This window comes from Lytechinus variegatus, chromosome 17 (assembly GCF_018143015.1).
Source record: "Lytechinus variegatus isolate NC3 chromosome 17, Lvar_3.0, whole genome shotgun sequence".
Classification (NCBI taxonomy): Eukaryota; Metazoa; Echinodermata; class Echinoidea; order Temnopleuroida; family Toxopneustidae; genus Lytechinus; species Lytechinus variegatus.
In genome coordinates, this window is record NC_054756.1 from 25,849,868 (window position 1) to 25,874,010 (window position 24,143).

At 36.4% G+C, this 24,143-nt stretch overlaps 1 protein-coding gene across 1 annotated transcript; it reads right to left on the reverse strand.

Annotated features, from left to right (window-relative positions):
- Positions 1-197: 197 nt before the first annotated feature.
- LOC121430722 (stathmin-like) lies at positions 198-24,143 on the reverse strand. Its single transcript, XM_041628089.1, has 5 exons — positions 24,023-24,143; positions 15,931-16,171; positions 6,919-7,076; positions 4,289-4,480; positions 198-542 (listed from the first exon to the last, which is right to left on the reverse strand). Exons 2-5 carry the CDS (start codon positions 15,938-15,940, stop codon positions 465-467), a joined length of 438 nt encoding a protein of 145 aa, XP_041484023.1. The 5' UTR covers positions 15,941-16,171; positions 24,023-24,143; the 3' UTR covers positions 198-464.

The following is a 24,143-nucleotide window of genomic DNA, read 5'->3' on the forward strand; positions in this document are numbered from 1 at the left end:
AGTTGTGTTATTTCTTTTTACATTTATCTGGGCTGATTACAAACTTCCACCATCAAACCTTTGTAAGCTATATTCATACTATGTGCAGTAAACACTTCAATCATTAATAGAACTCTAAATACAATAAACAATGCGAAAATGATATGAGCAAGAAAAAATATATAACTCTACAAACTTCTTTTTCAAAAGAACAAACAAACAAAAACGACAAGTTTGTCAATGAACAGTCCCACAAGTCGATGGGTGAATACTTTTATACAAATGAATAAGGCAGGAACAACTCTTTTCAAAATTCTGACCAAGAAAATAACGACAACCCTTTAACACATCGCATATAGAATCAGCATTTACACTAAATTACAGCAGATACATTTTCTTTCCTTTTTTAATCCAATTTCTCTGCTTTTCTCGATGATTGTTAGATCTCTCTCTTTCCGATGCCATGATAGAGGGCGCTAGACCTCTTACTGCTTCTCTTCGGCATCACCTCCCTCACTAATCTCCTTCTTCTTGCGCTCCTGCACCTCCTTGATATGGTTATTCTGGAATGGGAGAAAAAGAGAGCGAGAAGAGAGTAAGAAAATCTGGAATAAAGCCAGGATTTCAAAAGAGAAAATCCAAATCATAATCTTATTTAAAATTTTAACAATAAGGTTGGGTTTTTCTTAGAAAGCAATCCAACTCTCCACATTGTTAAATATGAATAAAAGAAGAAAATGAGAAATAGTTTATTGAAAGTTGGTCATGGATCTGGAGATATAGCTGTTTATAAAAGATATGCACAACTTTACAAACAATATGAACATGTAGATGCATAGTCAGCTGCATAGATGCATATATTTAGCACAGGAAAGGGTCACCCGTCATTCATAAAAGTCACTCAAACCTTTAAAAGCTTTGTGAAACGAATGAGGGGCTCATAATGAGGGACTTAATTACAAATCGGGCATGAAGCAGAGAAATGTTTATAAAGGAAAGAAAACGGCAGCTTGTCAGAGAGCAACTGGGTTTTCTGGGTGGAAATGAAAAGTATTGCGATATTAGGTGTAGAAAATTCATAAAGCATTTTTAGTTTGAAGTTAAATAAAGTATCCCTGCTCTGCCTCACCAATAAGATATGCCCCCCCCCAAAAAAAAATAATAAATAAATAAATAATAATAAATGAATAGATAAATAAATGAAATAAAAATATGAATACAATACAATCAAATGAAATGAAATTTAAAAAAATGAACAAAATAAAAATAAAAATCCTTGGATTGGCAGAGAAAAATCCTGCCCGACTGAATGCTCAAAAAACGAAACTGCCAAATTACATTCTCAAGTTTACTACCAACAAATTGATAAGATGGGAGTAGTAAAACCATTCTCTTTACACCTGTTACATCAATTTTTTTTGGATTAGTGCCAGGATATTTTGATGGGGGGGGGCGGCAAGACAAGCTGAAATATAACAGTAATGTTTTTTAATGGCGTAATAAGGAAATACAGCCGAGCCCTATCTTTTACATTTTTTTCCCTTCTTCCTTACTCACCCCTCCCTCTTTTTTTTCAATCCTTTTGTATTCAGTGCAATTAAGGGAGGGGGCTACGATAAAAGTAATTAGCATCTTCGTTTCTGTTAAAAGCATTTGCGTCACCTAGACTTCGGTTTATCCTGTTGAAATGATAATGAGGTCCGTGCCACAGACAGTTCAAGGATGTATGTGAATGACTGACTACCAAGGGAAAGTAGAGATGCGCGAGGTTTTACCGTAGCCCACATTAGGCAGGTTTCATCCTGCTCATTCACAACAAAGATTTCTTTAAAGGACAAGTCCACCCCAACAAAACCTTGATTTGAATAAAAAGAGGAAAATTCAACAAGCATAACACTGAAAATTTCATCAAAATCGGATGTAAAATAAGAAAGTTATGGCATTTTAAAGTTTCGCTTATTTTCAACAAAATAGTTTTATGAACGAGCCAGTTACATCCAAATGAGAGAGTTGATGACATCACTCACTCACTATTTCTTTTGTATTGTATTATATGAAATATTGTTATTTTCTCGTCATTGTCATGTGAAATGAAGTTTCATTCCTCCCTGAACACGTGGAATTCCATTATTTTAATATTTTGTGTGTCAGGCAAGGAGGTCCTCATCGTCAAATTCGTAAAAATTGAAATATTGTATAATTCAAACAATAAAAAACAAAAGAAATAGTGAGTGAGTGACATCATCGACTCTCTCATTTGGATGTAACTGGCTCGTTCATATAAATATTTTGTTGAAAATAAGCGAAACTTTGTAATGTCAGTCATAACTTTCTTATTTTACATCCGATTTTGATGAAATTTTCAGCATTTTGCTTGTCTGATTTTTCTCTATTGATTTAAATCAACATTTTTCTGAGGTGGACTCGACCTTTAACCTTGTAATTTGATGCATTCACACCCAGCCTGTTCACACCCATCCACTGAATTAAAAAAAAATATCCAGGCCCTAGTGCTTGAATAGCAAATGTGAAAGAACCACTCTGAGTGGTTCATGGTAATGTGTTTTAAACAAGTGTGCATGAAACAATGGTCTTGAATGGTCACTGGCACTTGGCAATTAATTGGAAATTGTTAAGCCATAAGTTACAAAGCCGATGCACCCGAATTGTCTAAAATATATCAGATATCTTATAAAGTATTACTTGTATTAATACCCAAAAAGAAAATACAAGCAAATTACTTTTCAAAATTAAGAAAACTCGCTCAAGAATTTCTCTGAGATTGAGTTGGATACATGTAGTAGTAGCGTAAGAGACAAGAAATTTTGACTTGAGGCAAGGTGAATGTGAAATAATCGGAAAAGTGTTGAAATATAATTTGAAAATTCTCATTATATGAAATATCTTTGATATTGTCGACCAAGATTTCTCCCAAAACATAAAATCGTCAGGGGAAGAAAAAGAAAATAATGTTGGAAAGAGAAAAAAATTCTAGACATGCTTTATAAAGGAGAAACAGAAGAATTTGTTTTCAGAGTTAAATTAAAAAAAAAATGATCAAGAGGTTCACTATGATTACAAATTTCTTGTATTTCAAAAAGAACCTGTTACATACATGTACCGTACATGTACGTAAAATGAAAGAGCCATGTTGGGTTATCTGTAAAAATAAAGCCTCTAAAATGTCATTATGCACATATGAATCACTCGCGATATAATCTTCATGTATATTTTGGTGAAGTAAAACAGCATATCTGAATGCAGGCAATATCCTATCTTTGTCGGCACACTGGAATAAAGGGGAATCTCGCCTCTGGCTGAAGTTAGCATTAGAATAATTGACTGTATGTGTTGCCAATTCAAACAAAGCTCACGACTCATTGATTTTGACTGAAAATGGTCACTAAAGGTCACTTTAATCCACGGGGCTTAAAAAAAACGTATGACTCATCTCTATTTGAAAGGCAATGGCATTTCACATGAGTAATTCAGGCTCCCATTTACTCACATGCTAAATTACAGAGCTCTCATCAAAAAATCATTAAAAATCAACCCCTATATCGATTTTGTTTTAATTCACTAAGATTAATCACAATATACAACACAACAAATTAGATACATTAATCTGGTACTGGCAAAGCTCAAACAAATGTTATACAAGAATAACCATAATTTAGGCAAAAGCATTCTTTAGAATGTAAACGCCATTAAAATAAACACCAACCAACCAATCAGTTCGCAGCAAGAAAAAATAGAACTGCTTCGCCGACAATAAGAATTTGAATAAAATACAAAAATGCACCCTCTCCAAAGGCCTGATTATGATGCTATATTACTTTTAGAATCATTGTACAATCCTTTAAATCAGAAAAAACTTCAAATGCCCCCCCCCCCCCGAAAAAAAAATGAAGGGGGCTCTATTGAGGCTCCTGCATTCAAACCCAACTGATAAATAGGGGAGCAAAAATATTTCTGTGTGTCACAGTCAAATACATGTATATACTTATGACGCATTGAAAGAAACTTGCGATCAATTGCAAGTCTATTACCAGTCCCTAAATCAGTCATAAGTCTTGCAATTAATTGTAAATTTGCGATTGATTGCCAATCTGCTTCTTGAAACAAGGAGTGTAATCTGATTTGCTGCAGCTATCAATTGTCAAATAACAGAACCTTTGCAAATGATTGCAAATAATTTTCTTGCAACACCCTCATAGAGAGAATTTTATTATTTTCTTACACAATTCTTTGTTTTTTTTTAATGATATGCATCATACACACACAAAAAAGAAAACTATCATTATCATACCACATCTTTGTATTTAAGGTTGAATGCTTCTTGCTTCGTTTGTAGGTTGGTTTCCACCTTGGACATCTTCTCCACATAGTGCTTCTTGGCCACCATCTTGAAATTGTTGTTGTTCTCAGCCACCTTGGCCTGGGCCTCCAGGATGCGGGCGTTCTCCTCCGCCAGCTTCTCCAGCATCTGGGTCTCGACGGACTGAAGGCAGTGGAAGGGCAGATGGACAAGAGAGAGAGGGAGGAGGAGAAAAATGAAAGAGAGAGAGTGAGATAGAGATAAAGATAGAAATAGATGGAGAGGGAGAGAAAGAGAAAGGGGGGGGGAAGGTAAGGAGTCAGGTAACATAAAGATAGGAATTCAAATAAAGAAACAGAGAAAGAGAGGGATAGAGAAAGATTGAGAGAGAGCAGGCAATACAAAGTAAAAGAGAGGCGGAGAAGGGAAAAGGGAGAGGAAGAAAAGGTGAAAAAGAAAGTGTGAGATAAAGAACGAGATGGGGAAAAGATGCCACAGAGGGGGTAAAAAAGCGAAAAAAATATAAAAAGACCAAAGTGATAAGACAGGGATAGACAGAGAGAGAAGACGCAGGGGGGCAGGCGAGGGATAATACAACAGAAATAAAATAGTTTTTTATTACAAATTAATTCAGCAATATTAACTTCATTACATTTTACAACCCATCTGAACCATGCCGTGACATTTCAAAATTCACATCTCTGACTGCCACAAGAATACATTACAAATTCCCATTCATCTTTTATGTACCCACAAAACATTTTCCTCGGCAACGGTACTTTTCTAAAAAGCATCTCATAAATGCGGAATTACCAGTCACTGCCTGTTGCTCATGTATATGAGGCTGAAGGAGACAGCTACATCAACATAACATGTTAGCGCTCCGTTCTGCTGGCTCCCTCCCTCATACTTTGCACTTGCTGGTTATGTACATTTGATTAGCATAATAAAGGCAGTGTTTCTCGCTCGATTTCAGGCTCCGATTTCATACAGATCTATTTCCTATTCAGGAACTCAGGAACACTGAATTACTCTATTGGCTCTAAATGCAGTGTGTCAGGAATTAAAGGACACACTCCAAAAATCTGTTTATTTCTTTCTACTGTTTGATATTTTTGATTGTTCTATCTACCATACCCCTAAAAATAATTGGAATAAAATGAATACAAAAAGACAGTGAAAATATAACTAGCACATCAATGATGTGGAGCTCATCCTGCATCTTGCAACAAACTTTAACACAATTTTAATTTCAGCCCAGTTGACACTGTAGTGAAATATATTGGTGACATAAATTGAGGATATAGAATTGAAATTGATGAATAAGCATTTTTTGTGATCTATGAATAAATTTCATATGAATTAAGTATTAATAATTATCTAGTCAGTTTTTTAACTCTTTGTAGAACCTTGGTGAACCTAATAAAGCTCTTAGCTGGAACAAAAATAACCCAAATTAATCAACAAATAAATAAGTATTTTTGTGACTCGAAAACATATGAATAAATTAGCATATTTAATGAGTTTCAAAATTCTATGTTGAAATTTTGTATCACTACCTCGAGCTATCATATTAAGCAAACAAAATTGAAATTGATCAACAAAAGAAGTGATTTATGAATAAATTTTGCATAAATTGGAATAAATAATTTTCCAGATGAAATTTCAAAATTTTGTGTACAAATTTGGTGGACCTCATGCAGCTCTACGAGATGGAAGAAAAAAAATCAAAATCTGTCAACAAATACAGAAGAGGCATTTTCTGTGATTTCTGAATAAATTTCACATTAATTAGTATAAGTAATTTTCTACTGAAAATTTCAAAAGTTTTGAATTCCCCACCTAGTGCTATCATATAAAGCAAACAGAATTGAAATCGGAATTGAAATGGCGAAGTAGTAGCATTTTGAAATTGTGGACGGACGACAGGAGACAGATGCCACGCCACGGCATAAGCTCATCTTGCCCTTCGGACTGGATAAGCTAAAATGTGAAAGGGGTAAAAGGTCAATTGACTAGACCAAGTAGCAGGATTGGCCAGAGTGGGAAATATTGGCTGTAAATACCGATAAATACCACCTCAATAAATTGAAGAAACTGGTAGGAAATACTTGTATTCAGACAAATATGGAATAATTTCAGGTATTGCTGAGGTATTTCTCAAGCATATTCTAGCATTCCCTGTAATCTTAAGTGATTCCCAGCATTTACTAGCTTTTCCATGTACACCCCACCGGAGCACGGAAAAATTTGAATTTTCACTGGAAATTGCTACCCCTGCCAAGAGAGGAAATAGTGGCCAGAACAAGGTGTTTTCAGGAATTTTTTTCAGAGAAACGGGTACATGTAGATTTTGGGGGCTCAATTTGAGGGGGGGGCAGGAAATACAGTAAAATTAATGAAATTCTCTAGGACTTTTGTTTGAGAATACAGTGGTGCTCAAAAGTTAGTGACAAACATTCAATAAAGTTTGTTTCTCTGGGCTCACCGAAAATAGTGTAGTTGTCTACATTTCAACACTCAGCATGCATTTTTTGGCGGGGTTAGGGGTAGAAATCTTCCCTGAAAATTCTTGAAATTAATAGGGGATAATTTTGCTAGCTTTTGATCTTTCTCCTTACCCTTCTTCTCCTCTCTGCTTCCTGAAGCTTTGCATTGATCTCATCTAACGATGTGGTGCTCTTGCTCTTTGGAGGCGATGTTGGCCGCTTTGAGACGTCCGCCTTCTTGTTGTCATCCAGGACCAGCTCAAAGGCCATTCCTCCGGCTTTCTTGACTTCTACGAGGGATAGAGAAAAAAGAGCAAAAGGAGAAGTGGACGAAGGAGGAGAAAGAAGATAGAGAGGGGGAGGGGAGGAGAAAGAGGAACAGGAAGGGGAGGGACAGAAGTGAGAAAGGAAAGGGATGAGGAGAAAAAGGAAGAAAAGGAGGAGGAAGAGAAGAATAAAAGAAAAGGGAGACAGGAAGGAGAGACCGGAAAGGGAAGAGGAGAGAGGAAAGGGAACAGGAGAAAAGAGAGGAGAAGAAGAGGACAAGGAAGGAGGAAAAAAGGAGAATGAGGAACAGGAAGGGGAGCGACAGGAAAGGAAAGGGAAGAGTAGAAAGAAGAGGAGGGAGAGGAGGAAAAGAAAATAAAAGAAAGAAAGGAAAGGAAGGAGAGAGGAAAGGGAATAGAAGAAAGGAGAGGAGGAAAAGAAGAGGAAAGAGGAAGGAGGAAAAAAGAGAATAAGGAACAGGAAGGAGAGAGGAAAGGGAAGAGGAGGAGGAAGAAGTATAGAAAGAGGAAGAAGAGAAGGAAGAAGAGGAGAATGAGGAGCAGGAAGGGGAGGGACAGGAAGGAGAGAGGAAGGGGAAGAGGAAAAAGATGAGGAAAAGAAGGAGGAAGATCAGGAAGAAGAGGCGTTAGATTAGAAGAAGAGGTTGGAGAGGGGAAGGGGAAATGAAGGGGGGATTCAAGAGGAAGAAGGCAGAAGAGATAGAAAAAAAAGGCAAAGGGGAAGAGGATGAATAGAGGAAGAATAAGAAGAAACGTAATTTAGATCCAGGCATTCATTCATAGCATGAAACTGTCAAATGAAGAAGAGTGGGCCCTTTTTTGGAATTGTTCCCATGGGTGATATATAATGCAAGCACTCATGAACTTGTTTGACCCAAGCATACATGTATGTAGATGTACATCGCAGATGCCCTAGTTCAGATCACAAACCCATAATTTTTGCAGTGAATAAAGTCTGCAAGTATAGACCAAATTTATATACTGTATACAGCTTTAATATTTATTTGAGAGATTTTCAAGTCTACATAAACTTGAAGTGAATGTAGAAAAAAAGAAAAGAAATGTAAACTTTAAAGTATATAATTCCCTACTGGGACAAAATCCTTCCCCCTCTTATGTAACTGGGCCTGTAAAAATCATGCAATATATTAAAAAAACAGAATTCATTATGAATACCAAGTATTTTTAGAATGTGTTTTTGGCATAAAAATTCATTCAAACTACTACATGTAGTGAGAGGATGGCTTATCTTTTAACAGTACATGTAAGTATGAAAATCTTGTGTATGCACACTAACGCAATCATGGCCTCTCATTGAACCTTTTAAGAGAAGTACAGCATATAAGCATACACTGTATGTGTACGAATATAACTACAAAGCAGCAAATTTAGAACCCATTCAGCCTGATTGTAAATGATAATGAGGCATATCATGTACGAGAACGGTATTATAGACTGTATACATCAAGTACACGAGCGGAGTGCTTGATAATACTGATTACTTATTTCCCGACGCGATGTCTACATTGGCCAGACACTCCCTACTCAGAGGAAGATTAGTCTTGGATTGTTATAGAGCTTGGGAAAAAAACAACAACATCAGCTTGATTTATTACAATGTTGACGGCAGGCATAAAAGAAGCTAAATAATTGACATTTATCGTAGAAGATGGGGGGCAATTTGTCTAGCTCTTCATAGAGCTTTTCCACTTCCCCTCAAATCTTGCTTTAATAATCCAAGCAATATTTCCGAAATTTGTTGAATACTAAATCTTCTGATCCTGAATCAATTGATTTTTTTAGTCTTTTCTACTCAACCTTCTCTCATTTTTTTCTTCTCTTTTCCATTTTGCTTTTTTTTTCTATGTCTTTTTCTATTGTGATTATTTATCCCTCGGTTTGTAAATTCTGTTCTGTTCTTTCATGGAAACCTTTAACTGATTGATTCTTAATCTCCGTATGTGACTTCTGCCTCAAAATGTTTTTTTTCTGTTTATCACAATCATTCCTTCCCTACATCATTCATCATCTTTATGCTCCTTCATCCTCTTTCCATACCCCCCCCCCCCCATTCACCCTTCCACCCTCTCCCACTGTCACACCTTCTTTCTCTCATAATTTGAAAAGTACTGTATTCTTGGGGGGGTTTTGGGGGGATCAGCTCTTTGCTTTCCCACTTGTCAAATACATGTATTTCTATAATTTTTTTTAAATCTAATAAGGATTCCTGATTGGGAGGGCATGAATGAAGCATAAAAAACCCACACAATTCCACTCCCAGCTGTATTTCCCATATTGCACAGTATACAGGGTATGTATCAGCATCTTTCTTTCCAAATTAAATTTTCAAAATAATACCTTGATTTTGTATGAGACATGTACATGTACGTGTTGGCAATTTTTAAAACCTCTCTCCCCGCTCTGACTGGTTAAAAAAGCCCCCTCCCAACCCTTTTTTTTTCTTTTTCCTAGCTTCATCCTGGTTTTCTTGACTTCTAAATTCTTTGTAGACAATTCTCATTCTCTCATTCCTTCTGGGCTCCATTTCTCCATTTTTTTCTTGCCATTTTGTTGTTTTTGCATGCATACATGTAGAAGTATAAAAAATGTTGATAATAGAGGACTTACGTTTTAATACATACAGTAACTCAAAACCCCTTCAAAGGGCCCCTTTCCTTCAAGCTCTACCCGTCAGCACTATGAATGATTGCAATATTGCTGGCATTTTCCTTTCGGAAATGCCACATGTACTGTGCATGAGGAAGTTATTGCAAGAATCATGAATTTGCCACATCAATCTCCTGATTCTAATAAAATATTGATCATCCTATGGTGTGCCTCCAGTATATTGTACGTTCACTTTGCATCTAACAAGTGAATCATATACTGTATGCATCTCAAAGTCTCATTATCTATTAACCACAAGCAGGGTAATTTGCCACACCCATTCTCCAAAGTGTCACTAATTGTATGCAAGTACGGTACACAGTGGTACATGTACATGTACCTACAGTACAGGCAAAATGTTAAAAGGAGAAGTCAATTGTACACAAGGACAGTGTTCACATAGCTTTTATCAATCCATCCATCCACTTTGATATCCATCAATCTATTCATTCATCCATCCATCCATCTGTCTGTTCATTCATTCATTCATTCATCCATTCATTCATCCATCATTTCATCCATCTATCCATTCATATTTGCAATGCCTATACATATGGATGTACCCATACACAGAGCTGCCAACCTGATCAAGAACATTTCAGTATTTTAAAGCTGAAAATCAGTATTTTGGCAAGGAAATCAGTATTTTCAAAGAAATACCATAGGACAACACATAAAAATGAAACTTGAGAAATCAGTATTTTGCATGAAACCATCAGTATTCTTCTCATTTTTCAGTACTAAATACGGAAAACCAGTACTACTTGGCAGCTCTGCATACAAGTTTGAGAATGTACAGTATGTTCAGATCTTCATTAGATTAGACTTTTTGCATCTCATTTGTTTCCTGGTTGAAATAAATACTAATTTTCAAGTAACTTATCCAAACATATATCTAAATTAAATGTTTTAGTTTGGATTTTAACATTAGTTTGACTGAGGGTTGAGAGAAAGGATAAGACTATAGAGCACAAGAGAAGAGGGGGGGGGGGTAAAAAACAAAACATTAATGAGAAAAGTGAATAAAGGAGAGGAAATAGTGAGAGAAGTGAATAAAATGAGAAATATATGAGTAAGGAAGGGAGGAGGGATGGGTGAAGGAAGGAGTGAGAGAAATTAATTAAGGAGAGAAAAGGAGAGGTGCACATGAGAGAAGTTTAATAAATGAAAGAGTGGAGTATAATAGAATGTGTGAGGAGGGGAACGGGGGAGGAGAAATAGTGAGAGAAGTGGATATGAGAATAGATGTGGGTGGATGAGGTGAATGAAGGAGGGTAGGAGGAATGGATGAAGGGAAGGAGAGAGATATTGGAAGGAGGGAAAAGGAGAGAGGTACTCACGTGAGAAGTTTAATAGTAAAGAGTGAGAAAAGTGAATATGAGAAAAGATGAGTGTGGATGAGGGGAATGGAGGGGAGGAGGAATGGATGAAGGGAAGGAATGATATCGAGAAGGGAATGGAGACAGTGAGAGAATTGAATGAAAAAGCGAGTGGAGTCAGTGAATGAAGGAAGTGAGAGTTTACAGTGAAAGATTGAGCGGATGGGATGAAAGACAGAAGGTGTGATAGGAGGGATGGATGAAATAAGAAGTGAGGTAAGTGAATGAAGGAGTGAAAGCAGGGGTGGAAGGAGAGGAGAAGTACAAGAGGAGAGGGGGGGAATAGGGGGTGAGAGAATGCGTCAGAGAAAGAGTGAAAGATGTGAGATTGAGGGATAACTGAGGAATGAGAAAATGAGCGAGGAGAGAATGGATGGATGGATGGGAAGGAAGAGTAACAGGATGAGAGGTATGAAAGAAAGAGGGAAGGGATGAAGGATAAGAGCAGGAGAGTAGGAGTGAGAACTGAACAGTGAGAAGAGTGAGAAAAGGAGTGATAGAAAGGAGGAATGCATGACAGCAATGGGGTGAGAGAATGAATAGGAGGAGTTTGAAGTACAGTTGGAGGGAGATGATAAAACCGACACTCTGCCTTTCATTTTCTGTTTCCTCTTTAGATGTAACCTCAGATTGAACCAAGAAAGTCACAAGAAATAAGGACAAAAACAAGTGCTCACTTTTCTATTCTTGAATAATTTGTGTCTGGAAAATATGCTAATTTGCGCGATAAGGGCAAGTTTGAATTCACTTGAATATAACACTGTACAAAGTATGTTAAGTATCACACTCTACATACATGTACATTGTGTAGGCCCTATTTAGATCATAAGGACGTTCCCCAGCTATGTGGCTTTTAGTAGTGCGCATCCCTACATGTTTATGCGCATATTTTACACCCCATGCATTAATTGACGTCACAGTGAATAGGGGGCGGTTTCATAAAGCTGATCATGATAAGTTAAGAGTGACTTTAAGAATGACTGGTGATCCTTTCTTGTTGCAGTCGCTCTAAACTTACGAACAGCTTAGTTTATGAAACACCTACCAGGGCTCCGTAACACAAAGATTAGCGATCAATCGCTAAATGAACTGACCAATCAAGATCAACATTACACGCGCATTTGACGCATAATATTGACCAGGAACCAATCAGAAGTGTTCAACCATATTTGCTATTCATCGCTAATCTTTGTGTTACGGAGCCCTGGTGAGTAATCAGCTACAGCCTATATACATGTAAGCTGATTTTTCCTAACAATGGTACCTTTTCAATGCTTCATATATATAGACCATATTTTTTGTAAATCTTTATGCAAATTCCAAAATAAATAAACCTTCATTGTCAAATGTACACAAATTAAAACTCCACTACTGTGCGTAAAAACTAACTATACACTTTTAAAATGGCTACCAAATAAAAAAATATGCCACTTTAGGGGAAAAGACCTCAGACGTGAAAATCCAATAAAGTCAACTTTCAAATGATATCAAAAGTTGGAGAACTATTCATGCTTTCAAGAGTGAACACTATCCAATAAACAAAGGGTATGAAAATTAGGCTGGGCAGGAATTCAGTTTTATGAGAGGCGAATCCTTTGAAACTTGCAAGTTAAGGGAGTTGTGATAAATTAATGAGGGTGTTTTGATGAATTAATGATCAATGCAGGTTCTTTAAGCAAATTTCATGAATAATTGAAATTTAATGCAAAATTAGGTCATCAACATTTCATTCAATCAACAATTTATCAGTCTCAATCGATGTTACATGTATCAATCAAACATTCAGCTTTTTCATTAAATTATCAATGAAACATTAAACTTTTCAAATGAATTATTTCATATTAAAATCATTAATAGCAATCATCAGACAAAAAAACCCCAGACCAATCAACCAACGGTCACTTGGCAGTTAAGTTTTGAATACCATCCAGAGATTTCCAGAGAGAGTGTGGGATGAGGGGGGGGGGATGACTTGTATTTTGTAAAAGAAGTCACTTTAATAGTACCCTATCTTGCCCTCTTGCATGCGACAAGTACCATTACATTCACAAACACACTAATCACAAAGATCCGCATAAATTACAATTCCTGTTCACTCATGCATTAAATTTCAATAGAGTAACTTGTGAAATTTGCTTCAGAAAACAAAACTTATCTCAATTCATCACTAATTTTAATAGCATAACACCCTTGAGAGGCTAAATGTACATGTAGTTCCATGTCCACCCTAGCAAAAGCCTAGTCTCTCGGGAGTGGAGAAAAAAGTAGAGTTAAACGTTCTGCTGACCGATCCCATCAACCTACTTTACCCACTTACTTGTTAAAAGTTCTATCTCGCCCCTATTCTCCTGACTCCAATGAACACACTGCTGAGATCCACATGCAAAATGCTACACTAAAAATTGCAATTCACATTCACTCATGCATTAAATTTCAATTTAACAATTCATGAAATTTGCTCAAACAACCTAATTTGTTCATAAGATTGATCATGATTAGTTTATCACAACACTCAACTTTGGAAGTTCCAAACGACTCACCTCTCAAAGACTGAAAGAAATTGGAAGTCTAATTCCTGCCTAGCCTAATTTTCATACCCTTTGTTTATTGCTCACTCAAGCATGATTAGTTTTCCAAATTTTTGGTGTTATTTGAAAGTTGACTATGTACATGTATTGTCTTTCTACATACATTTCGCTCAAAGTGACATACAGTATTTTTTATTTGGCAGCCATTTTAAAAGTGTACCTACATGTACATGTAGGTTTATTTTTTTTTAGACCACTTACGTTTTAATACATAGTTGGCACAATAAAAAGTAATTTCCATGGCCAACATTACAGCCAATCATGGTTTCCGTGGATATAATGACAATGTCAAGGCACATGGGGCTGCATTCTGAAAAGGCTTTACTAGCGAAAGTAGTAAATTTCATAACATGAGTCATTCTATTGTCACTGAAACACTCATACTGTACATCAATAGTGGTGATCAATGAAAATTAATGCCTAATCTACTGAGAGGATAAATTATTTTGCACCCATCTTTTTCTGCCCCTCTCTCATTCTCTCTCCCTCTCCCAACGGAGATACTGTCATCCCTTCATACTGTCTCATTGACTGCTAATTAAAATATCAGCTTGGTGTCATTACCGGAAGGACAATGGATTACAATGCATTGTGACACCATTGGTGATCCCAACATATTGATCATCAATAATTTAAAGTATCAAATGACAGAACAGATGAAAGTAGAGTCAACTTTCTGTCTCAGTGTTAGTACCATGAAATTTCTCAATAAAGAGACAAAAGTATTGAGAAATCAATGCCGCCCCCCCCAAAAAAAAAAACCCTAAAAATAAATTCAAGGATATATGTCACTTTCGAAATGCAAACTGTCTTAAATCCTAACGATTACAGAAAACACATTGAAAACAAAATACAATGGATAATGCCTGATTCTATTTTGAGCAGTCCTTTCACCTTCCGGGCTTCCTGGTATAACCATTTTAAACCCTCTCTCTGAACTCTGACAGAAAAAACTCACAATGAACATTTTTTTTTCATCTGTTTCTCTCATTATAGTCCTTTTCCATTCCATCTTCACAACACATCGCTCCTGTCCGTCTCATTCTATTTATTGTAATACATGTACATCATTTACTATAATTTTTTTTTCAAAATCTATTTGTAGACCCCCCCCCCCCTTCATCTTCCATCTCTGTCGACAAGACTCTGTCAACAGGTTCAGCCATAAAAAAGTGCTCTTTATGTACCCTCCCATGTAACCCACCTCTCTCCAACTCTGAAATCATGTTCCTTCCAATTCTGCATATTGTATGCTCTGTTTAAAATGTATCTTTTCTTCCTCTTCCTTCTTTTTTAATACTAGTACACATTTATTTTTCTAATATCCTGCCATTGTTCTGTGTGTATTGCAAACTGTGTTCTGTATTATCTGTTTCTCTCACTCTTTTCAGTTCTGTGAATACCCCCCTGTAATTTACATGTGTACATGTATAATCCTCCTTCACTCAATCTTCCTCTCTCTCTCTCCCTCTCTTTTCCTTCTATCTCTCCAACTCTGATACCGGTTTATGAACTAAGGATGAGTACTATGGATGAGTCAACATTTTCCGATTAGAAACCATGAATCATCATTCTCCCTGTCTACATGTATCAGTTCATAAATACCGCTCTCAATTTGGCAATATTAACATCATTTCTATAATGTGACCTTTCACTTTTTCACCCCCCCCCCCTCCCACCTCCTCCCTCCCCTCCCCATCCTTATTGAAATGCTAGGCCTACTTTACCACAAAAGCATTTTCATGCCATGAAACAGGCCTGGAAATTATCTTTTTGAAGAAAATATATTTTCCTGCTTTTTAATAGCCCTATACAAGTAACTGAAAATTCAAAGACTCTTTTTTTTTAAATACATATGGCAGCCTCATCCATGTATTGTCTGCAAAGCAGTTTCCTTATTCCTGTAGAACACTCTTAGAAGGTTGAGTAGCCTTTAACTATAAAATAATTTAGCTTTTTCTGAGATATCCTCAAAATTTGTACATTAATTACTTGTAATTACGTTGAACAAGAAACCTGTGTCCAGAAACACATTTTTATTTATATCTAAAGCCAACTTTTCTTGTCTCACCAGAAAGGTAACATAAATGTACAAATTTACAAAGGTTTCATAGTTTATACTATTGATTTATAGACTTTAAAATCCCCTGTTACCTGCATTTATCCATCAAAACATTTCAAAATTATCAATAAACAGAAATATTTGAAAGAATCTATACTCACCGGCAGGCATATTGATGAGTTGGATGTGAGACAAAACTCTACAAAGTTATCGACGGAAAAATCAAGGCCGCGATCAACGCTTTACAACCACCGGCAGTTGACTCCCTTGTTAAAGATACTGGGAAAACGCTGAAGAGAGTATAAAACACGCTTGGTAAATAAGGCACGGGAAACTCACGACGACGTCAGCAGCTCTCGATCAGGAGGACAACACCTTGTCTACTCGGCTCACGAGAACTATCTGCAAATAATGATGAAGAGAGGGAGAGAGAGATGTTGAGTTGAAAAGGAGTGTGTGTAGAGCGCACAGTGTAGTGTGTGGGTAGATTTGGAGATATATTGGGGTAAAAGCACACAACCCTGAGTCATAACGATTCCTGCATCTAATCAGCATGTCTGATCACTTTGGAGGCAAGCGCGGTCAACGGGAACAACTGCGATTTGCAATTTTGTTTTGTCGCCTGGGGTGTGTGTATTCCAGGCTGGGAGGAATGGAGGGGGGGGGAGAAAGTAGTTAGGGGATGCATAATCTGTAATATGTCAGGAAGCGATGAGCAGACAGGAGATTGGGTGAAAAAAAATGAAAATCAATCATGTTGAAACTCATGTAAAATATCGAAGTCTGTTCTTTATAATGTACATTTTATATCCCTCTTGATGAATATTCACGAGTATTCTAGATACACATGTTTCTAGACATTTTTTATGCTGCATAAACAGTGCCCAATACACATATATCATTATTTGGATTTCTGGAAATAAAGTTCTCAATTTATGACAAAATTTGCCTCAAGCAACAAAATACTGTATGTACATGCAACAGACAATCTAAAATGTTCAACAAAATAAACCAAGACAATTTTATCAATTGATTCATTTTGCAAAGAAAATAAAACTTTCTGAGCAGACTTTAATACGCATTTACACCAAGAAATGAAATTGAACTTTACCCTCTTTTGCTACATAGAAAATTACATACCCTGTATCAAATCTCAGGGCATGAAAATCTTGAAGCTGCAAGAATTGTAGATCTGGTCAGAAAGCATGTGCATACATAATCACATTCCCCATCCTTGTATTAAAATTCTAAAGGAATTAAACAGGTGGGCCACATTTCCTCTCATTTATCTAGCAAGTGCACACTGATGATTGTGTACACGTAAATGTGTATTGGAATGTATATATATTATGTCAATACTATGCTTTTCTTTCATTGTGTTTTTGTACTGACGTATATAAATAGAGACTTCACTGTTATGAGTAGCTTTTATTGTAAATTATGTAATTGAAATGTACATCAAATGAGGGGAAAGCCCTCAAAATAGATCTATTGTGCATGTAGACATATGGGCCTGTATTCTGAACTCAGGTTTAAACCCTGGTTTAATATAAAGTTGTGGTTTAAGTATGAAGAGCCAATTTGGGCAATAATCCCTAACAGTACACATCCACTTTAACACTCAAAATGTTCATAATTGTCTGGGAATGATAACTGAAGTACTTTTTCTTCATTATAAAACCAAAAGGAAACAAAACAGTAAACATAAAAATGTTTACAATATAAACATAATTTTTGCACTGACCTACATGGGCATGTAGACCGTGGTCTAAGTTTGACCCGACTTTAGAATAAGGACTAGAGTCATTAATGATGGAAAAAATTAAATGTGATTTAGTATAGAACCTAATATTAAAGTTTGTGTATATAATAAAATTATTAGTGCATTGATTTCATTCGTGTTCCCTCAGGGAGGGGCAGGAAACATGCAACCCCTCCTCCTCTGGTCCCCAGGGATTGCTGTCCAGAGCAGCGTTGCTGAAATGTACAGTAGATGTCACTTCTATTGTTATAGCCCCCATGTATGACTGTTTAATTACGAACTATGTAGGCCTACATTATCATATTTTAAAACCATAGCATAGGCAGGGGCTGTGGAACAGTTTGAAAGTGGGGAAGGGGGGGGGGGTGGAGGCTGACCATGCAAAAATTCAAATCAGATAGTCACTTTAACGTTTTTGTACATGAATTTTGAAAAAAGTTGGGGGGGCTGAAGGTTCAACTGACCCATATTTTCTCTGGAATTTTAAATACATACATGTACACATTTCAAAAGGGTACATGCACATGTATGCTGTGAAAATAAACCATGCAAATATTTCAATATTTGACCTACATGTAGGTTCATTTTGGCAACACCATTGAATTTAAAGTACTTCAATTTTAGAAAATAATTTGAAAAAAAACCACAGCAATAATACAAAAATAATGTGTTCATATCTGCAGAAGATAGCTAGATCTAGACTGATGCCCCTTTCCAGCTGTTTCCTGTGGTTGTATAAATATGAAGAAAGCCTGTTGTTATCTTCAATATTATATCCATGATTTTCCACAACCTGGAATTTGACACCTTTTAACTGCTGAAATAATAGAGTAAAGTTCACAGAGCAAAATGCTGAAAATTTCATCAAAATCTGGTAAACAAAATAGTGAAGTTATTGAAGTATGAAGTAATAGCAATATGCACATTATCATGAATATTCATTAGGTGGGCCAATGATGTCACATCCCACTTTCCATTTTCTTATGTTATTACATGAAATCATAATTATTTTCTGATGTGTCTCCCTTATAGCATGGTACTAATCCATTCAAACAAGTCTTGCTATTCTAACATGTGAATTAAGTTTTATGAATATCTATCAGCTGTCAATTCAGTTCTTGGAGGCAAAAAATGGAATAAACCTAGTTTCATATATCAAAATAAAAAAAACTTTAGACAAGTAAGGACATACAAGTACATGTACGTGTAACATCATCTATGTGCTCACTGAATATTCATGAAGACATGTCTAGAACTGTTTCACTGGAATAATGCTTTTCAAATATTTTAACGTCATAAATTTGTTAGCATTTTCAGCCATATTTTGCACAAAACTGTAATAGGCCTAATTGGCACAACAAAACAAAACACACTAGCTCTTGCAATTAATTGAGCATACACTCTTTTCCTATAAAACCAACCCCACTGTCATCATTTCCAGTATTCCATTAACCATGTAGATTTTGGTTATTAAATACAAGGTGACTTTTTTTTCGTTCTACTCTCCATAAAAAGAAAAACAATGGGAAAAGATGAAGCAATAAACATGACTGAGAGAACAGGACCCCGTCTTACAAAGAGTTACGATTGATATGATCAATCGCAACTATGGACGGCCAGCAACGTCAACATCTATTATGCATGTTTGTTCAAAATATTTTTCTAGCTGGTATGTAGGCCTAGATTCATGCATTCATTGTTTCCTTGAAAATTCGCTGTGCTTCACTATTCATACAAAGGACATTGTGCAAGTTTTTCGTAGGAAAAAATTATGATGGATTTCCATAGAGTTATGACTGATCGGATCAATCGCAACTCTTTGTAAGATGGGGCCCCGAGCTTAATATTCTTGTCTAGCTCTTTGACTATATTCATGTGTGTAACATGATTTCTGCACATTTTCAGGCAAATGATACCACAGGCAGTCAAATGACAATTATAATAAATGCACACAGCACTATACAGTAGTGGGTCCTTTTGTTTCAAGTTCACTACCATCATGAATATGGCCATCGCCTGCTTTGCCCCGGCCCCCGCATCTGTGTGTCACATTCATGACTCATAATGTGCGATGGCTATGACTAATGCATTACGGTCTTGAATGTTACGATGTGTGTGTCACATTGGTGGAGCCATGGGGGGGGTCGTCCTGTTTTAATGGGATGATTTCTCTGTCGCGCTTCTGCAATATCCTTTCTTGGCGACTCTCAATGATTTTCTACGAGACGTCATGAATTCTTAATTTTACACTGGAAAAATATCTGCCTGGGGCTTTCTACACACATGAAGACATGTCATTCAAGGATTCTTACTCGGGTTTTTTATTATCAAGATCATATTGGCTTCTAAATGTTTCTTCCTTTTCTGCACACAAGATCCCTGTCCCTGTATGTCCCCCCCCCCCTCCATTTGTAATGTATTTGTCACTATAATTCATCGGAATCCACACAAAATGGGTACAAATATCCCATTTTATTCAGTTTTGGTCATCAGAGAGATTTTAAAGTCATGAAATTTTATTTGTTGTAAAAGCTGGCTAGTACTGTATACAAAAAGCACCGCGCATTTATCTTCAATACCGTACCAGAAAAAATATTCCATCAAACATCATAAGCCCAGCGCACACTACATGTATGCATTTCGTTTCGATCCAAATTTCAAAGAAATTGTATTAACATTTGATTTGACATGGACATTACAACTAAAGAGCATAGCAATCAGAGTTCAGAATTGTCCTAGGACTACTGAAATCAAAATTCAGTCTAGTTTGAGCCTCCCTTAAGTGTAGGAATAAAAGCAAATTCAATTCCAAATTGTAATGTCATTATCAACTGCGACTTGAAGGGCTTTTATTCTATGCACCACTTCTTGGATAGGCCAGCAAAAAAAAGACAAAAGGAAAGAAAATTGAAAGATGATAAAAATATTAATAGACTCCATCAATGTACATGCATGTAAATGATAACAGTGCTAATCCCAGCATAAAGTGGGAAGGGGCTTGCCATGGGGGTAAAGGCAAAATTTTTGCACTGCCTCAGACAGGCCCAAGGGGGGGGGAGGCAAATACCATCACTACCAATACCATAATGTAAATCAGATTGTACAATGCTGAGCAGCCTGGTTTAATACAATTTGTTCTTTTGGCATGAAAAGTGACTTGTACGAAAGATTTATATTGAAACGTATTTCCAATGTCAATTCAAAGTCCCAAAGGAAATGAAAATGTCAAAATAGTCTGGCCCTGTTTGTAGCTCACACAACTCTGACCTTGTTGAAAAGATAATTTAAATCCCAGAACTTTTAAAGATACAGTGTATGTGTATTTCATGGACCATTATACCAGTGATCTTTTACTGACAGTGTCTGTGACATAATTTATAAGCTACTAAAATCTTTGTATTTGATTCGCCAAGAGCAAATATGAGAGCGAAAATCAGTTTTGATGCTACACGTTGACATTCCATTTTCTCACGCAGAATCATGCCAGTCGCAGACAAGGTTATAATCAACAGCAGATGAATATCTCATCAGCCATATTCTGAAAACCATTCATTTTATAAAACTCCTTTTAGTATAAAAAAACTTTATTCCTTACATGTAATTCATTTCATGTGCCTAAATCATTTCCACAAGAATAATCTTATGTTATCATGAACTACTGAAATACTACAACTTAAAAATAAAGAATGGACAAATCTGTATCACAGACTTCTCTTTCATGTTCATCTACATAGTATCTTTCATTCTCTTTCTTTCTACATTCTCCTCAGAATTATTGCATTTACAAATTAGTGACAAAATCTAGAAGATTGAATTCAGAATAGCTTCAGCATCTAGAAAGCTTCAGTCTCTCTTTCGCCGTCTGTTCCACTACACTACATATTTGGCTTCATTTGTGTAGGAGGAAATAAAATCAGAAACTCCTCCGAGCAGACAGATTTCAGGAGTCATCTGTTTCAGCTGTACATTTCTTTTTTTATGATTGATCATTCACTCTATTCTTGCTCAATATTTTCCTTCAATTCTTATCAAACAGCATAGGAAATACATGAGGCTGAAGGGCGCTTTTCGCCTTCATGTCTACAAAAATTGTCCCCTAAAATTCTCCCAAAATGCAAGCTTTTGGGGTGACCATTCCTTCTACAGTAGCCACAGGATCAAGAAAATCAAGATTCTAATGATGACAGAATAATGAAATTTGCTTTTGCTGCATAATTGCTTATTGCCCCCTAAAAAGGAGCCCTGGCTTAAAATATTTCTAAAATAGCCCCCAAAATTCCACAATTGCCCGTGTGGAATAAAAAAAAAGATAGCCCTTTGTTAAAAACTAAAAATTATTTCCTACCCCGATTCGTAATTGCATAAATGCAGACAGGGGACATCTTTGCATCTTGACACCTTTGCTGGGACCCTCGCGCATGCGATGTTTTAAAATCGGCAGCGCTTTAATTCATTCGTGTGAGGAACTCTATATTGGCTCTTAATCACCAATTTTTAGGCTAAGCGGAGGATATGGAGTGAAATTAAGATGAAAAGTAAGAAATTAAGCTTCTTATTCTTTTTAAGCTGGTTTCGGTGTAGGATTTTTACAATAAATATGCATTTTTTCCCCACCTTTGCCAATCTCAGTATCAGAGCAAGTTTTGGACCTTAAAGTGATTGGTTAACATTGGTTTGACTTTAAAAAAAATCTGAGCTAGAAGGTCACACTTATCACCTGTGTCTGTGATATGTTACAAAAATGAAGCCCAGAAAAAATTGTGTTAAAAAATTATTATTTAGTGCTTCAAAAATTGAAATATAAAGTGACCGGAAACACCATCTTAATTTCATCCCATACACTTATGTGTACTATCTAGATGCCTATTTACAAAATCGGGGTTTGCCTTGTAGTTTTAGCTTTTCATTCTCAATAATGGTTGTTTTCAGGGTTTATTAGTTCTAATACATGCACTTGTACACATGTTTCATCTTGGTTTGAGAATTTTTTAAATCGGCTGCTCACAAAGTTAAACAATACCTTTAATGTTCGGGTAGGTGGAGGTGGTAGGTGTAGCGGTAGTGAAGTGTAAAAAAAATAAAAAATAATATCGTACCTCAGAATAGAATATTTCTAGAAAGATGGTGCTATATCAATGCCTATCATAATTCAAAACCTAGAACTGTTTGGAATTTTAGAGTTATATTCGATTTTGATTTCACATTTTCCTACATAGGTCTAGAGTAATAGGAACATATTTTGAAAATTGAGGAACAGGAAATACTATTTTTTTGCATGATATTAGACGTGTAGCTTAGGACCCTTTGTACATGAAAATCAGGCGGCGAAATAAAAAGAGGGATTTTGAAAACACAGTGCTCAGGATTTTTGTGAGTTTTGTGATATTTTCTTGTTGGTCAATGAATATTTAGGGTAAGAAAATCTGTTCAATATTAAAGACGGTCACAGTTTTCATTGTTTGTATAAAAAGTGCATAGCTTTAGGTCCCCCTTCCCCATCATAAAGAGATTAGAAAGAGCCATGCAGATATAAGGGATATTCTTACAGTTGAGTTAGTTTTAGGGCTATTTTCATGCAGCTTTATCCACCCAGCCTCTTTCGTTCCTCTTTTTTTTTCTCATAATTCTATTATTCCCTTATCCGTTAAAAATAATAATAGACAGTTCTTGTATAGCGCATAACACATTATAAATAACGTCTCTATGCGCTTCCAAAGGACTTGGATATTATTACCCTGGCTTTAGCCCCGCAGCCTTTTTACAGCGCTGGGGCATTTCAAGGAATGAATTCCTGCCAGGTACCCATTCACCTCACCTGGGTTGAGTGCAGCACAATGTGGATGAATTTCTTGCTGAAGGAAACTACGCCATGGCTGGGATTTGAACCCACGACCCTCTGTTTCAAAGCCTGGAGACTAATCCACTGGGCCACAACGCTCCACTAATCTTCTTCCCCTCATCTCATTATAATTCAGGTTTCCCTCATTTTCCTTTCCCCCTACTCATCCTCCCTCTCCTGCCCAATTCATTTCCTTCATTCTCCTCTTTCCTCAATCCTCCTTCCCCCTCCTCCATCCTCCTCAAATCAAACTCTTCCCCTCTTCTTCGTTCCCCCTCTTTTTCTCCCTTTAACATTCTGGTTTCATGAGTTGACATATCATACAGTAGATTTAACAGATCTAGCTGGATTCAAGATCTAAACATTTTGTTCTAAACTCTTAGATCTAGATCACGTCCATTCTCAATCTCAGTCTCACACTCACAAGGCCAGGGCGCGGCACAGACACATGCACAGTCATGACTCATGCCATCATCACATGCGTCTGTCTAGCCAGCACTCATCCAGGAATCACAAATCAGATCTCAGAGTCAGACTCGACTCTTCGTGTTAGATCTAAATTTATCTATCTAATTTAGTCTTAGATCTCTAACTTAAGAAAAAACTTAAAATTCAGATCTATTTATGAACTAAGAAAACAAACATTACCCACCGACTGGAAATAACACGGGCCTTTGATGGGATTTCAGTCAGAAAAGTCAGGCTTCAATCAGCTCAGCCAGCTCTGTTGACGTGCAACTATCGAATTGCGAATAATAAATGAGCATTTAAAT

What these genes read in the sequence shown, in the direction of transcription:
- LOC121430722 (XM_041628089.1), bottom strand. An exon ending in AAGCAGAGAGGAGAAGAAGG is followed by an intron (nt 4,481 to 6,918) that starts GTAAGGAGAAAG and finishes CACTGCCTTCAG; the next exon opens with TCCGTCGAGACCCAGATGCT. An exon ending in ACCTTAAATACAAAGATGTG is followed by an intron (nt 543 to 4,288) that starts GTATGATAATGA and finishes CTCCCATTCCAG; the next exon opens with AATAACCATATCAAGGAGGT.